This window comes from Sciurus carolinensis, chromosome 11 (genome assembly GCF_902686445.1).
Source record: "Sciurus carolinensis chromosome 11, mSciCar1.2, whole genome shotgun sequence".
NCBI lineage: Eukaryota > Metazoa > Chordata > Mammalia > Rodentia > Sciuridae > Sciurus > Sciurus carolinensis.
The window spans coordinates 11,241,955-11,257,769 of NC_062223.1; the positions used below are offsets into that span (position 1 = coordinate 11,241,955).

A 15,815-nucleotide genomic window follows, 5' to 3' on the forward strand; every position below is an offset into this window, starting at 1 on the left:
CTGGCCGCCTCAGTTTGAAACACCGCTACTCCCCAGCCTGGCACGAGGCGAGGCCCTGCAGCCACAGCCCTGGGTTGCCAGGGGGAGCGCCACGGAGGAGAAAGGATTGGACCCAGGTCACTTAGAAACTTGGCAGGCCAACCCAGCTCAGCCCAAGCGATCCTCGTCAGCAAAGATCTCTGAAGGGCAACTCCGTGCTGCTTTCTACCTCCGAATAGCCTCGTTCCCAAGCCTGTCAACCGTGGAGCTGCCCAGAACAGTGAAATCGTTCCCAGCCAGGATATGGTGGCACGTGCCTGTGATCCCAGACTCAGAAGGCTGAGGCAGGAGGATCCCAAGTTGGAAGTCAGCCTGGCAATTCAGTTAAGACCCTATCCCAAAACTTAAAAAAAAAAAAAAAAAGCTGGGAAGCAGCTCAGGGGATGAAACCTTGGTTGTATCCCCAGTACTGAAAAGGTTTTCCTGGCCTTTCACAACCTCCCTCGGGCACTGTCTCACCATTTTTTGTGACTGATAGCACGACTTGCCGTGTGCTCCCTAAGTTAGCCAGAGGATGATGCCTGTCACCTCAGAGGATCAGAGGATCTCTGTGGCCTAACTTGGGCCTGGAGGTGGGAGCCTCCACCACAGCAGTGGGCCTCCCTCAGGGGCAAGGCTGGGGATTCCCAGGGGAAGAGCAGCTTATGCAAACCCAGGGCAGCAGGAAGTACAGCCTGCTGCTAGCCCAGGAAGCAGAGCTGGGAGCAAATGAGGAAGTATACTACAGTCCCAGAAGCCTCTTCAGCCCAGGAAGGGGGCTTTGGGAAACAGATTGCTGCGACCATAAAGCACAGCTCAGTACGAAAGCTGCCAGATGACAGTAGCCAGCTCCTGCCCTTAACAGAGCAGCCGACGGTAGCTCCTCTCGAGGTGAGCCTCTCATGATCCTTCGGTTCTGGGTTGGCTCTCTAGATCGAGTTGGTTTTAATGTAAGAATGGAGAATCCACAGCATGGGGACCACCCTGAGTCCACCTGAACCTAATGCCACTTTCATCAAGCGGGAGTCAGAGGCCACCTTCAGGAGTTGGGCAACTGCACCACCTAGTGGCCATCTTGTGGAATCAAGTGGCGCTCACACCCAGCCAGGGGTCCCCATGGTCCATCGGAAAAGACCAGGCTCAGGTGGCCAGCATGGCCACCCCTCACGCACACCTCCACCAGTCTAGGGTCATCTGTGAGGGAGTCTTTACTGGGGGGTGGGGAAAAAAACATTCAAGGCCACAGCAACATGTCACCACACCTGATTGGCTTATTTTATTGGAGAAGGCGTGGAGTTAACAATGTGAAGACAGCTGGGACCCCAGGTTGGGAAGAACACCCTCCCCTCCCCACATATGCCCACTGCCCCAAATAAAAAATAACTAACTATGGGGAGCAGCCGAGACAGCGACTGAGGGGGCAGGGAAGGAGACACGGAACCCAAGGGCAGCAGTGAGGAGACCATGCGGGGCTCAGAGGGCCCAGGGCGGCGGCTGGGTCAGCGTCTTCCCCGTAGGCAGGTATAAATATAAAGACAGGCTGCTCTTTCTCCCTCTCCCCCCGCACCATGCTGCCTGCCGCCATCCCAGCTCGTCTTTCCAAGAAGGTGAAGGGAAGAGATGAACAAGTCATCACCGAATCGCGATCAGACCCACATCCATGAGCTTCTGGATCTTCTGCGCTATTACGGGATTCTTTAAGTGTCTACAGAGGAAAAAGAAAGTGGCTTGGAATGATACTTGACCTTAAAAAAGGTTTCCTGACTCTCAAGAGCAAGCTCTAACCCACACCCTGAGAAGGCGTCACCCGCTGGGAGAGGCTGGGGAGGGCTGCCAGGCCCGCTGTGCACCTGGACAGCTGACGCCAAGACCTTCCTCCCAGGAAAAACCATCTTTCCAACTAATGCTTCGGCCGCAGAACTAAGAGGGAATGGCGCCTCCTCCACCTCCTCCCACCGCCAACCTCTCCAGTCATCTTAAGACTTCCACAATTCCTCCTAGACGGATCGCACCCGGCCCACATTTCCTGCAAGGTCAGCCATTTCCTCCCCAATTTGGCTTACTCGCTGAGTGCTTGGGGGTCCTTCTGCATCTGTTCCAGGATGAGCCGCATGGCTGGGTCGCTCATTATCTGCTGCACCTCAGGGTCGGCCATGGCCCGTCGCTTCACGTCCTCGGGGCTGTCATGTCGGTTGTACTGTGCTATCACGCAGCGCTGGTAGCCATCTGCTGCCTCCTGCATTCCAGAAGGCAAAGCGGGAGGGCACCATCATCACCTGGCTAACTGCTGCAGCAGTGCCAAGACCCCAGAGATTACGGAAAAGGGACGAGGGGGAGGAGAAGCAGGCAGAGAAACTGAGGCAAGAACAGAGAGAAAACACAGAAAAGACCCGAAGAGCAGAAAAGGCAGGGGCGGGTCCACTGAAGGCCAGCGGCAGCCCACCTTGCAGCTGGAGTCCAGGTCCAGGGCCTTCTGGTACACATCCATGGCTTTTGTGTAGTCTTTCATGGCTTCCAGGGCAGCTGCTTTCCGCGTGTAACCCTTGACTACAGACAAACCAGAGGGGAGGCGTTCTCCCTAACAGCCTCCAGGGCGCCAGCCTCTTCCTCCACCCACCAACCCTTCCATAGGATGCAAAGTCCTACAGACCCCAAGCCCTTGCCCCTTCTTTCTCCTCAGTCCTTTGGCCAGAACCAGGGGAGAGGGGAGAGGAAAGAGGCAGAAAAGGCACTTACTAAAAGTTGGCTCCAGCTGGATACATTCCTCGCAGTCCTAGAAAGAAGCAGCAGAAGGAATTAGGCTCTCTCATGGCTCACTCAGGCCGTGGCTTTCGCCCCTGCCACTCCTGCTTGTCTTGGGCCCTGGGTTACTTGAGAGGTTAAGCAGGACAGGAGAAAGCTGGGCAACAGCACAGGAGAGACCACTCCAGGTCACCAGCCCACACAAAATGACGGCTGACTCTACACAAGTTCTAGGGAGAGAATATAACAGCCACAAACACATCAGTCTTGACACTGAGACTCAAAACTCAAGACACAGTTTTGGACACACAGGAAAATCACAATGTATGGACGTTAAGGTTATAGGGCACTACACTACCTGAGTTTTGGCTATCTGGGCCTCTAACTACTGGGTTCAAGAGACCTACAGCCTGCGTCAGTCTCTCCCTCTCTCTATACATTTTAGTTGTACACAGACACAATGCCTTTATTTATTTGTGTATTTATTTATTTAATGTGTGGTAAGGATGGAACCCAGTGTCTCACATGTGCTAGGCAGGTGCTCTGCCACTGAGCCACAACCCAGTCCCCCAGCCTCTTAATTAGCTGGGAATACCAGTGTGTGCCACCAGGTCTGGCCTAATTCTTCTTCACAAAAGGTTCAGCAAGTGTCAATATTTAAATGGAGAATAAGATATTCACTGTGTATTCTTCTGTTTAAATATATTCAAAATAAAAAACTACGCCAGGTGTGATGGTCACATGTCTGTAAACCCAGGTACACAGAAGGCAGGAGGACCAAGTTCGAGACCCTGTCTCAAAATGAAAAATAAAAACAGAGTGCCTCACATTCCAGAAGGATATGGAACCAACTCTCCAGTTTCCAACAGAACCACGGTTTGACCAAGAGCAGACCTACCTACAGGTGAACTAAACACCAAGAAACGGGCAGAAGGAGGGCACTGTTACCATGGGAACAACAGGGCGTCCCCGACAAACCAACCTAGAGATGCTGGGCTAAGTGGACGAAGCCAGTTACAAAAGACAAATCGTGTAGTGCTCCACTTCTAAGGCACCCAGAAAAGTCAAGTCATAAAGCAGGGCAGCGGTGACCAGGGCAAGTTTCAGTTGAGGAGACGGCAACCTGTAGACAGTCCATGGAGTGTGGGTGGACCCCACGCCCTGCACTGAACACCTGAACTGGTTAAACAGGGGCTGGGGGTTAACAACTCGGTGGCAGAGCACCTGCTTCATATGTGCAAGGGCCTGGGTTCAATCCCAGCACCCCCAACCTGATGCACAAAAAGTGAAGGACAATAGAAAGGAAAATGCTTCAGGGTTCTCAAGGAAGGTGGTGTGTCCTCAACACCCTCTCCCCGGTACTCACTCCCAACCACCAGCACCAAGGGCCAGTGCCAGGTAAACACAGGCCCCATAGTTTATACCCACAAGTACTACCACCACGAATCTGGACTCAAAGAGAAAACATCGACCTGTTGATGGAAGAAAACAAGGAGAGAGTTGGAGCCCAAAGGTTCACAGTAACGCAGCTGGCCCCCCAGATCTTCTCACCTTGAGGGCCAGCTGGAACTCCAGGAGTTTGGTATAGCAGGCAGCTCGATTGCTGTACAGTTTGGCATCTCGTGGATTCCGCTTAATGGCTTCGGTATAGTGCTTCATGGCCTGGGGGTAGTCCCCTGGAAAAGGAAAACAGATGCTTCAGACAAGCGATAAGTCACTCTCTCCCTTCAAGTATGGTGTGCCACATTGGGAACATTCTCAGCCCCACCTCCCACCACGGACACCTTTCTGAAAACATTCATTGCCCTTGTTCTTCTCCTCCAATGCCAGGTCAGGGTTGATGTAGGCCAGTCGCTCTTGCTCCTTCAGGATTTTCTCTGCCTAAGAAAAAAGAAAAAGATTCTTGGAATAGTAACTTAAACTGCCATGAACGTAACATTTTTAGAATTCTGCTGGCAAGATCTAATTTTGTTTTGGGAACTTGATAATCTTGGGCTGGGGATGCAGCTCAGTGGTACAGAGTGTGTGGGTTTGGCATGCTGGATGCCTTGGGTTCAATGGCAGGACAGGAAAACATTCTGCATTTATCATCACGGCATGTCACAAAGCAGGGCCTGGTGCTGATGTGCACTTCGTTCAGACACGTGCCCAGTGAGAGAATACTGCCCACCTGAACAGCACATTTTTTTTTTTTTCTACGTTGCTCAGGCTGGCCCTGAACTCCTGGGTTCAAGTTAGACAGGCATATGCCATCAAACCTGGCCTCACCAATCTTTCTGTGAACAAAACCACCCTCCTATGTTATTTATGACATATGGTGTCTACACAGAATGTTAAGTTACAATAAAAACTGTAACTGTCAATGCACTGATCCTCAAACTTTTTTTTGGTCCCAGGGATTTGAAGCCAGGGGTGCTACATCCCCAGCCCTTTTTACAATTTTTGAGACAAGCCTCAAACTTTATGGTTACCCTGCCTCAGCCTCCCAAGAGGCTGGGATTACAGGTGCCCCACCCCCCCCAGCACCAGTCCTCAACATTACCGCAATTAAAGGTGGAAATCGTGGCCAATATAAAAGACTGTGAAGCACTCATATTTTCCAACATGATGTCAACACTATGTGAAAAGGCCAGTATCACGGAAGATGACCAGAGTTGCTGCTACTTAAATAGCACTAGCTCGTACAGGAGCCTGAGCTCCACCCCCAGCCCAATGAACAATGCCCGGTTCTCTCCAACTCACCTGCTGGCACTTCTTGAGCACATCCGGGGTTCGGTGCTCAGCCAGGGACTTGTTGTAGAAATGGATGGCATCCTTGTACTTTTCCTCTTTGAAGTAGGAGTTACCAATTCGCGCATAAGCTCTGGTAAAGATGGAAGAGAGAAAAGCATCTGCTGAGGACAGAGCCAGAGAAGGGGTCAGCCCCTACAGAGGAAGGAGGCCCATGCTGCTGCCCTGGCACCTCTCAGACCTTGTGACCACCTCTCCAGCCCCTTCCTATCACGGCAGGCTCAGCAGCCAGCACTCCTCCTCCCCATGCAGGGACACCGAAGTGGTAGCCAGCAATCCTCCGCACTACTGGAGGCACGCAGGAGGTCAAGCGTACTTGGCAATCTGTCGATAGTCTTCTCGGTTCTCTCTCCCCACTTCGATGGCGCTCTCACAAAGCTCCCGGCATTTATTGTAGTTGCCCTTTTCAAAGTATACAGCTGCCGGGCAGGATGGTGGAGAAAAAAAGTCAGTCCTTGCCTCTTTCCTCAGAAAGTGCCGACCAACCCCCCTGACCTGGCTTCTGGGCCTCACCTGCTTGATTGGTGATGTAAGTCATGTTGGTGGGGTCCAGCTCCTTGGCCCGGTCGTAGTGCTTCAAGGCTGTGTCGAAGTCTTTCTTCTTGTAGGCGTCATTCCCCAGCTCCTTTTCTTTCAGTGCCTAGATGGGGTTGGAAGTGAATGCTGAGCCAATCTAACTCAGAAGACCAAAGAGCGAGTCTGTCACTTGCTGTGGGTACTGAGAAGGCACGAACAACATGGCTAAGGAGGCAAGTTCTCTGTAACAAAGACCTCTTCTTCAAATAGCCACAGATTTACAATCAAGTATTAACCATTAAAATTAAGACTTATCTTTGCTTTCCCGGAAACTCCCTTTCCACCTACTCTCCTGACTTTGTCAGAAAGAAGAGGGCTTCAAGGTAAATTCCCTCAACTCAAAAGATGGCAAAGACAGTAAAATTTTGTGACACATTTTACTGAGGTGGTCACAAGCCTGGTTCCCACTGTGTGGCTGTCTCCAGCTCAAGCTGTCAGCAGAGGAGTGTGGTAAAGGAGAAGGGGCCACAGCAGCAGCAGGAGTCTCCAGCACAGCTCACCACCACCCACACCGAGGGCCTTTTTCCAGCTGAGACACTCTGAGCAACTAACGCTCACCCATTTAAAGGTGCTAAATTTGGCAACAATCTGCTGTTACGAGAAGGGAAATAAAACTGTTCAGACGCATGCCTCCTGTTGGAAGAGTGTTGCTAAGTGGACACACTTTCAATCACAACAATTTCCAACCAGGAAGCAGCAAGCCTAAGGACGGATGCAGACAATATTCTTCTAGACCACGTCAGGGACGTGGATCCTCAACTCTACGATCTTGTGTTGTCCAGTTCTGAGGACGGCAGCAGTGCGGCAGCTGCGATAACTAGGAGACATGCTCGCACTAAGACACTTTAAAATACATGAAATCTCTTGTGAGGCTGATCTTTTGTCTTTGCTTTGTTTTTATATGTAACTTTCCCTTTTTGAGAAAAGTCTTGCTATGTTGCCCAGGTGGTCCTTAAACTCCTAGGCTGAAGTGTTTTTCCCATCTCAGCCTCCTGAGTAACTAACAATAAACCTAGCACTCAAAAAAATTTAGTTATCCATCACCTACAGATGTTGCCATCCAACACACATGCTAGGTGATGTGGTTGTTTGTAAATGCATGATGGTGAGGTAAAAAGAAAAATGAGACCTGCTTCTTATTCTCTGGGAGATCTTCTTCCATCGGCTCTGGCTTGGTTTCCTTTTGGGGGGAGGAGGTGGTGGGGGTGTTGCAGCCTCTTCTTCCTCATCCATACTGCCCAGATCAACCCCAATGAGGACACTGAGAGTGGTTATGATCCGGGGATCTTGTAGTTTCCTAGTATTGATTTTTTAAAAGAAGAAAAATAGCCCATTATTCCTCTCCATGACTGATCCTAAACATCATTTAACAGTCAGGTTCCTATATCCCGAAGCTTCTCACCCATCAATGGATGGCTGGATTCTACCCTACTCACAAGTCACAAAGGGAAACTGCTCAACCCTTCAAAACTCTAAAATGAAGTTGCAAAGGTCAACAGTGTTACTTGAGGTCAGCAGATACACAGAGAAAGGAGTTATTATAGATAGAACTCCCTATCTCACTTCAGGGGCCAGGGGTTCAGACAGTGACAGATTTCAATACAGGATTTATAGGCACATCTCCACGCCAGATGCTTCTCTCAACCCTGTTTTCCCACCAACTTAACAGGCACACGAGGGCTGTTTTTGGTAAGGGTGGGGTTGGTACTAGGTCAGAATCCTAGGAGAGGGCAGGGGGTGTCACCTAGTGGAGGAGCAGTGCTTGCCTAGCATGCACAAGGCCGTGGGTTTGATCCCTAGCACTGCCAAGAAAAACAATTTTTTTAAATTAAAAAAATCTAGGAAAAGGGAAGAGGCCTTGCAGATTCAAAGCAAGGCTAAGGTGACTATGATACATGCTCCTCCTGACCCTTTCTATACATACACAAATAAATAAACCCCGGCCACACAGTGGAGAAAGAGCAAGGGTAGAAACCCTGCAGCCTGGACCAGGGAACCTGCTGCCATAGGATTCCTGACCCTTTCCAGACAACGTGCTGCCTCTACTCACGTGGCCAAGTCTGACGGTTTGTTTCGCAGTTGCTCTATCAGTTCCCGGTAGGTAGGATCGCTAAGCAGTGCCCTTGTCCTGGGGTCACTTTCCAACTTCTGATAGAGATTAGGCATGTTGAAAGGGTTCATGAATTTCCTCTCTGTTCAAATAAAGGAGGGTGCCCGTTATGGTTTGGATAAGAGGTGTCCCCACATTCACACCCATGCCCTGGAAGGACCATTCTGCCCTGTGGCCCTCTTTCCCTCCTGGCTGACAGGCACGGAGCAGACTGCTCTTCTGTCTCACCTTGGGCCTAGAGCAATGGAGTCAGTACCAGGGACTGAACCTCTGAGAGCGGGAGGTCAAATCAACCTTTTCTCCTGTCAAGTCTCTTGTCAGGTATTTTGGTCACAGCAACACAAATCTAATACACAGTACATCACTATGAAATCAGTTCATATGAATTACTATACCCTCATACTCCAATGATACTGGGGGAAGGAGGGGCCCTCAAGATTAATCCCTTTTAAAAAATACAGGGGTACCTACCTGCCAACCGGGCCTCCATATTCTGTAAACCCTCTTTGAGCTGAGGGTTATTTGCTTCATGTTTTAAAACCTTCCTCATAGGTTCTCTTGGCTTCTTCAAATCGATTTAAGAATTCAAGAGCTGCTGCTTTTCGTGAATAGCCCTTAAAACCATGAAAAAGGATACAAAAATTTTAAGAAGACACTGCATAAATCCAAATGAACTCAAAAAAACCAATTTTATGAACCAAAAGATATCCCCATGAACGCCAATAAGAAAAAAAGGACAATACCACATCAAGACTGGTCTTTAAGAATCGTGCCCAAATCGACCCTCACCTTCCCCACCCAGATCCATCTGATGACCATGACCAAGGGCTGTCAGTTTTCCTTGGCAGCCTTTTCACTCTCGGCAGTACAAAAGCTAACAACTGATGCTAACTTAGACTTGGTAAAGCACATACGGTGTTACTTTCGGGGCATACTCATGCAGAGAAGGGTTGGGTGGGAAACAAACTCATCACTCCTCTGGGACAGGCAACTAGGCAAGGCAGGAGGACCTGCCAGTAGGCACTGCAGACCACAATGACTATCCAAAGACATTTGTGGGAAAAACCTAGAGACCCAACTGCCCCAGGTTTACCTTGGCCCAGTCGGGCTTCAGGTCGACGGTTTTGCAGCCATCCTCATAAGCCTTCTGGTAGTCCCCCCTCTTGGCATAGGCTGCGGATCGATTGCTGTAGAGCACGTGGTTCTGAGGATCTAACTTGATTGCCTCAGAGTAGCACTGCAGCGCGTCGTCGATGTTCCCGGCACTCAGGGCCTTGTTGCCCTTCTCCTTTAGCTCGTTCACCTGAGGAGAAGAGCAGCCTAGAGTTTCTCCCCATGACGAGCCTACTATCTCCAGGGTTTTAGATGACATTCCCCCCCAGTTACCAATAAACAGGTTATTTACAGATTAGAAAAGAGCGATCACTCGTATTTCCCGCCTCTGGGAGCCAGCAGTGGGTGGGCAGGGGCAGCAAGGCCCAAGAAACCCATCTCTCCTCTCCAGGAGCTCTTGTGTGGACTGGTAAAAACTCTAGCCCCACTTCACTCTGAGCTGACAGAGCCCCCCAGAACATACCCACATGTTCCTGTCATGGAAAAGCAAGTCTGACGGCTAGGATGTAGCTCAGTGACAGAGCATTTGCCTAGCATGCTTGAGGCTCTGGGTTCAAGCCCCAGCACCACCAAAAACCAACCAACCAACCAACCAACCAACCCACTCCAATTCACTGGGTCACATTCCCAAAGAGTCCAAATGATAAAACAGCACAGGCATAGGCACTCCCACAGGGAGACACAATCGGAAGGAAGAGAAGTGTGCAGATTCCTGCACACTACAGGCTTTAGGCCGGCTAGGTTTCCCTTCCCCTAGAGCATCAAGATGCTCCTCAGGAACCAGTGCAGTGGTGCATGTTCGTAATCCCAGGGATGTGGGGAGCCTGAGGCCCTAAGCAACTTAGCAGGACTCTGTCTCAATATAAAATATAAAAAAGCAAAAAGTGCTGGAGATGTGGCTCGATGGTTAAGCCCCCTCTGGGTTCAACCCCTGGTGTATATGTGTATACACGCACTCACGCACACACGCACGCGCGTGCGCGCACACACACACACACACACACACACACTCTCTTATGGCTCAGCTACCGTCTCCTTCTATCAGATAACCATTTTTCACTTATTGGTATAGTAAAATGTCACCACATGGTAAATTAATGCTGATCCTAAATAAGTAAGTTAGTTCCCCCAAAAAGTTTAAATATTACTATAACACAGCGGATGGAGAAGGTAAATTCCCTATCCTCCCAAATATTCAGAATGCAAGCTGGAACACACCCAGGTAATTAAAAAGTGAAGGAAGGAGGCCCTGGCCTATCAGGGTTGTCCTATAAAAGGTCAGATGACCCACCACACATCCGAAGCACCCTTCAAAGTACAAACATAATCCATGGGATTCCAGATGTCATTTGAGTTACTAAAGCAGTCTTTACAAACCCATGACCCAGTGTATTAAAGAATGAATTCTGGCCAGCATGTTGGTGTACACCTGTAATCTTGGCAGTCTGGGAGGTTGAGGTTGAAAGATTGCCAGTTCTAGGTCAGCCATAGTAACTTACTCAGGCCCTGTCTCAAATAAAAATGAAAAGGGCTGGGGAACGTAGCTCAGGGGTAAAGTGCTCTCAGTACCAAGAGTTCTGTTAAATGAATTTGGAATCTTGATGCACATCAATCAGGAACTTTCATCCACAGCAATCTCTCCCCCAACCCCAGTAATGGCGATTCAAACTGGGAACCCAGGGGTACTCCACCACTGAGCTACATCTCCAGCACTTTTGAGACAGGACATCCATTAAGTGTCCCAGGCTAGACCTGATTTTGCAATCCTCCTACCTCATCTTCCCAAGTGGCCAGGATTACAGGCGTGTGCCCCATCCGAAGAGATCTTAAAGGGGCAAGGGGGAAGTGCTAGGGATGTGGTTCAGGGGTATAGTGCTTGCTTGACTAGCATGAGGCCCTGAGTGTGATTACCAACGCTGCAAAAAATCCCCAAAAGACAAAAAACAAACACAAGGGTAAAGAGGGAAAAGGCAGAGCGAAACTACCAACATTTAACAATTGGGACATGAAAATTAGAGCCAGGATTGAGGCATGAAGGCAAAACTTCACAAAGCTCCACTCAACTGGTGTTAAGAGGCAACTGAGACCTAGCATGGTGGCACAGGCCTACAATTCCAGCAAATTGGAAGCCTGAAGCAGAATACCAAGTCCAAAACCAGACTCAGCAACTTAAGTGAGATCCTTATAATTTAAAAAATTAGGGGGTGGGGGAAGGCAGCTAAGCAACAGCTTTGTGAAGTTCTTGCCTATCTTCCAGAAAAGCATTTTTCAAACCCAATACTAACCTGCAGTGGGGTGAGAAATCAATTTTGTAGGTCACAACCAACATTTTATTTTTTGGTGCTGGGGTTCTCTACCACTAAGCTCCACCCCCAGCCCCCTTTCTTATTTTGAGACAAGGTCTCACAAGTTGCCTAGAGTTTCACTAAGTTGCTGAACCTGGCCTCAAACTTGGTATCCTCCTGCTTCAGTCTCCTAAGTTGATGGAATTGCAGGTATGCTCCACCACACCCAGCTCTTGACTAGTATTTTAAAAGAGCAGGTGAAACAGAAGACACCAGCACAGGACCTGGGCTCAATCCCCAGAACCAAAAAACAAACAAACAAACAAACAAACAAACAAACAAAAAAAAAAACCACTGGCTGGGACCTAAAAAACTGATTTCCTTTCCCACTGCAGGTCAGAATTAGATGGGAGTTTAAGTTTGAGGTTAGCCCGGGCAACTGGACAAGAAATCCCCAGTACCACAAAGAGGGAAAAAAAGTGAGCCAGGGCTGTGGAGCACACCTACAATCCTAGTGACTCAGGAGGCCGAGGCAGGAGAATCACCATGTTCAAGGGCAGTCAGGGTCAAAGTGAGAACCTGTCTCAAAATAAAACATAAATAAAGTGTTCCTGAATTTGAACCCCAATACCACAAAAAATAAAAATAAATATGAGAAACGAAAAAAGGCATTCTGTATGACAGAGAATGACTCTGAAAAGCTCCTGCCTACTATGCTGAAGGCCCTGGGTTCAACTGCCTGGCACTGCTGAAAAAAAATATCTAGAGTTGACAATCTATATTGGCCAAATGTAAAAAGTGTATCACTGTGCGGTGGCCTGGTGGCACATACCTGTCATCCCAGCAACTGAGAAGGCTGAGGCAGGAGAATCACAAGTTTCAAGTTAGCCTCAGCAACCTAGTAAGGCCCTATCTCAAAATAAAATAAAAAGGCCTGAGGATATAGTTCAGTTGTAAAATCATCAAATGGTTCAACCACTAATACCCCCCCAAAAGTGTATTTGATCACTTCAATTTGTCCATCCTGAATATTTCCTAAAACTAAAATAAGGACTTCACAGATTAAAATGAAAGCAAGTCTGGTACAGTGGTGTGCGCTGTGGTCCCAGCTACTCAGGAGGCTGAGAGAGGAGGACGGCTCTCCAGAGCCTGTGAATGTGGGCCCAGCCTGGGTGAGAGCCTCATCTTCTAAAAATAACAATTAATAAACTGTAAATGTGGAAAAAATGGTAACAAAAAGGAAAGTCATGTGTACATTCCTTGGGTAATTTTGTAGTCCTGAGTTCAGTCAACCAGTCTACCTATGCTTATGCTTCTGTAAGGTTGGTATAATTTTTTGAGAAAACTGTTTTGGGCTGGGGGTGTAGCTCAGGACAGAGCACACCTGCAGGCTCAGGGCCCTGGGTTCAATCCCTGGCACCTCTAACCAAAAGGTTTTGTTAAGAGCAACAGCCTTTCTTGTTCTTGTCACACACCAGAAACCTTTTTCTTGCCTGTACTATACCCCATTTAATCCTAAATAGAATTTAAAGGCATATTATTAAGGCATAAAAAGTCCATTAACATCTCCATTTCCACTTTCTTATTCATTAACCAGGAAGCTTTGACTTTGGCTACAGGAGCAGCGACTATAACCACACTAAAAGGTTCAGTTTTGCAGCTTTTTTGCAGAAAGAGTGAGCTGTTTTGTCTTTTCCAGATGAATCACTAGAACGCAAAGACGGTTTCCGATGCAACGAAACCTCTTAGACCTTTCAGCTTGTAAGCCACTATGGACTTCACCAAGTCATGAAAAGCAACAGCAGCAGCTTCAACTCGGCCCCCTAAATGCTGCGTGGAGGCAAGTTAACTTCTGGCTGCTCACTATGCTATAGCTACTAATTCCTGTGTAATCAGAAACCGACTTTCCAGAGGTGTCAGTCCTCAGTCACCCTACGGTCACACACAGACAAAGAGGGGGAGGGGCTGCGCATACGTTTGTAAAACACAGGTGGAGACAGAATTCCTCCCAAGGACTTTGCAACACCCTCCCTTGCATCAGCAAAGTCGGCCGGCGCCACTAACTTTTCTATGCTGACCTTCCAAGATGCACAAAAGGAGCATTTCCCCAACTGGGTCCCAGGCTGCTGAGTGCCCCAGCTACTCCCAGGGTAACTGCGATCCCCGCTCTCTGGGATTTTCCAACTTCTCCGTGGCCAAGTACTGGGTGGCTCCTCCATCGGCAGGATCGGTCTCCCAGATCGAGACCTCCCGGTGTCAACTGAGGCCCCTCGCCCACCTCCAGTCTTCAGTGCGGCCGGCGCCACCCCGCCGCTTAGCCGGCAGCCACCTCTCGGGAAGCCCCCGGGGCTCGGCCGCGGCCCCTCTTCCCGCCGCGGGCCCGCCTCCTGCCCGAACCTGGGCCTCCTCTGGCCGTCCTCGCCGAGCCATGGGCGATGGGCGCTCCCCCCGGCCGGGGCCGCGTTGCAGATTCCCTCCGCCCTGCGGCCGCGGCCACGGCCCTCACCGCCCTCGCCTCCCCGCCTCAGCTGCGCGCCCCGGCCCGGCGCCCGCCTCACCCCGCCCCTCCGCCACGGCCTGGTCCCCGTCGGACCCCAAAAGGCACCCGGGCCTCAGCCCGCCCCTCCCCCTTCACCTGCTCCATAGCCTGGCCCGGAACCCCGTTGAATCGAATCCGTCCCCTCGGCGTTCCCGTCCGCTCCGCGTTCCCAACCGCACGCGCCGCCTTCTGGAACCTACTAGAAGCTGCCGGGACTCCGGTGCCCGCCCCTTCCTCGCCTGCTCACTGGTCGAGCTCCTCCAGGAGGTTCTCTGTACTACTCCATTATTGGCTTGAAGTCCAGCCCATCATCTTTGCTTCCCTCTCATTGGACATCGGGGAGTAATAGCTTCGACCCTGCCTCCTCCGCACCTCGGATTGGACGCTCCTGCCAAAGCCCCGCCCATCGCAGGCTCTACGAAAGGAGGGAGGAGCGGACCTCTGCCACACGGATTGGTGGCTTGGTCAGTCAATCGCGGACGAAGTGGCCGCGCCCATTGGTCCTGTTCTTTCTGGAAATTTCCACCTCTCTCATTGGGCTGCAGGACTCTATGACGCGACCGCCTTCAGAATAAAAAAAAAAACTTCAATTGGGCGGGGAGTTGTCAACTCTTTGCGCTGATAGGTTTAAATTGCTGCCCTGCAGAGGGCCTGGTTTCGCCGGGCGGTGCTTGACTGGAGTCTGAGGCCACGAGCACCCTCTGTCGCTGGGACTCGGGCGGCCGCGGGACTGGCCTCTAGGGCGACTTCCCGCCGCACTCCGCGGAGAATTCGGCCGACACGATCCGCTCCTCCCCCGTGCGTCAGGCTTGGGGGCCCCAGCCTTTGGGGTGACGGTCGGGGCTGGCCTCGGGAGAGCCTGGCTGTTGATCGATGGGTGCCCGCGCTGTCCAGCGCCCCGATTTGGGGTCCTGCACTTCCCTGAATCCCAGCCCTTGGGTTTCGAATGTTCAAAAAAAGGCCGCGAGGCCGTGAGGGTGCCGGGTTTGGGCTGGACAGGCCTGGGCTCTCCCCGCCGCGGGGCGGCTGGCCCTCTGGGTGTCCTCAGCAGAGCTGCACACCCTCTCTGAACCCTTGGGTGCAGGGTTTGGTAACGGAGGAGCGAGGGGGATTCAAGCGGCAGTGTTAGGAAACAGTGGAATGATCTACCTCACCTGTGGGCCAGGGCGGCCTGGTGCAGCCTTAAGCCCCAGCCCCAAATGCGGAAGCTAGGCAAGACATGCAGGGGCCTAGGGCGGGAAGGACCTGCTTTTGCTTGCGGGGTGTGATGTGGTTATTGGAGCAAAGGGTCTTCCGATTGGGGCGGGCGAGGAGTTGGATGAGTCTTGGGACCCTGCTGTATCCTCCTCCTACCTGCTATGGATAGTGCCATCACCCCCCAGGGTTTAAAGTGGCCCCTTTTTGCCAGTACCTGCTCCTCATCCAGCTGTGTCTCTTCCATTCTCAGCAACCAAAATGACAGCCGATATCATACCTAATGATCCTCCCTCAAAACTCACGGAGGCCTTGGGGTGCCAGTTAGGACCTACCTAAGCAGGTCTGCTTTTCCCACCACCTTTCCCTGTCCTCTCCAGCCGCAGTGATGTCTCTGTTCTTGAACTAGGTGGACTTCTTCACTTCATCCCTCTGCTGGGGTAACTGC

The 15,815-nt window shown here is 50.8% G+C and overlaps 1 protein-coding gene across 1 annotated transcript; it reads right to left on the minus strand.

Annotated features, from left to right (window-relative positions):
• Window positions 1-1,269: 1,269 nt before the first annotated feature.
• Stip1 (stress induced phosphoprotein 1) lies at window positions 1,270-14,423 on the minus strand. The gene is given in 16 exon segments (XM_047519154.1): window positions 1,270-1,723; window positions 2,082-2,254; window positions 2,462-2,565; window positions 2,755-2,791; window positions 4,312-4,436; window positions 4,545-4,641; window positions 5,503-5,623; window positions 5,867-5,969; window positions 6,064-6,190; window positions 7,256-7,311; window positions 7,314-7,423; window positions 8,177-8,318; window positions 8,708-8,774; window positions 8,776-8,850; window positions 9,330-9,539; window positions 14,270-14,423. Coding segments are annotated over 16 exon segments (1,629 nt in total). The 5' UTR covers window positions 14,279-14,423; the 3' UTR covers window positions 1,270-1,650.
• Window positions 14,424-15,815: the final 1,392 nt, after the last annotated feature.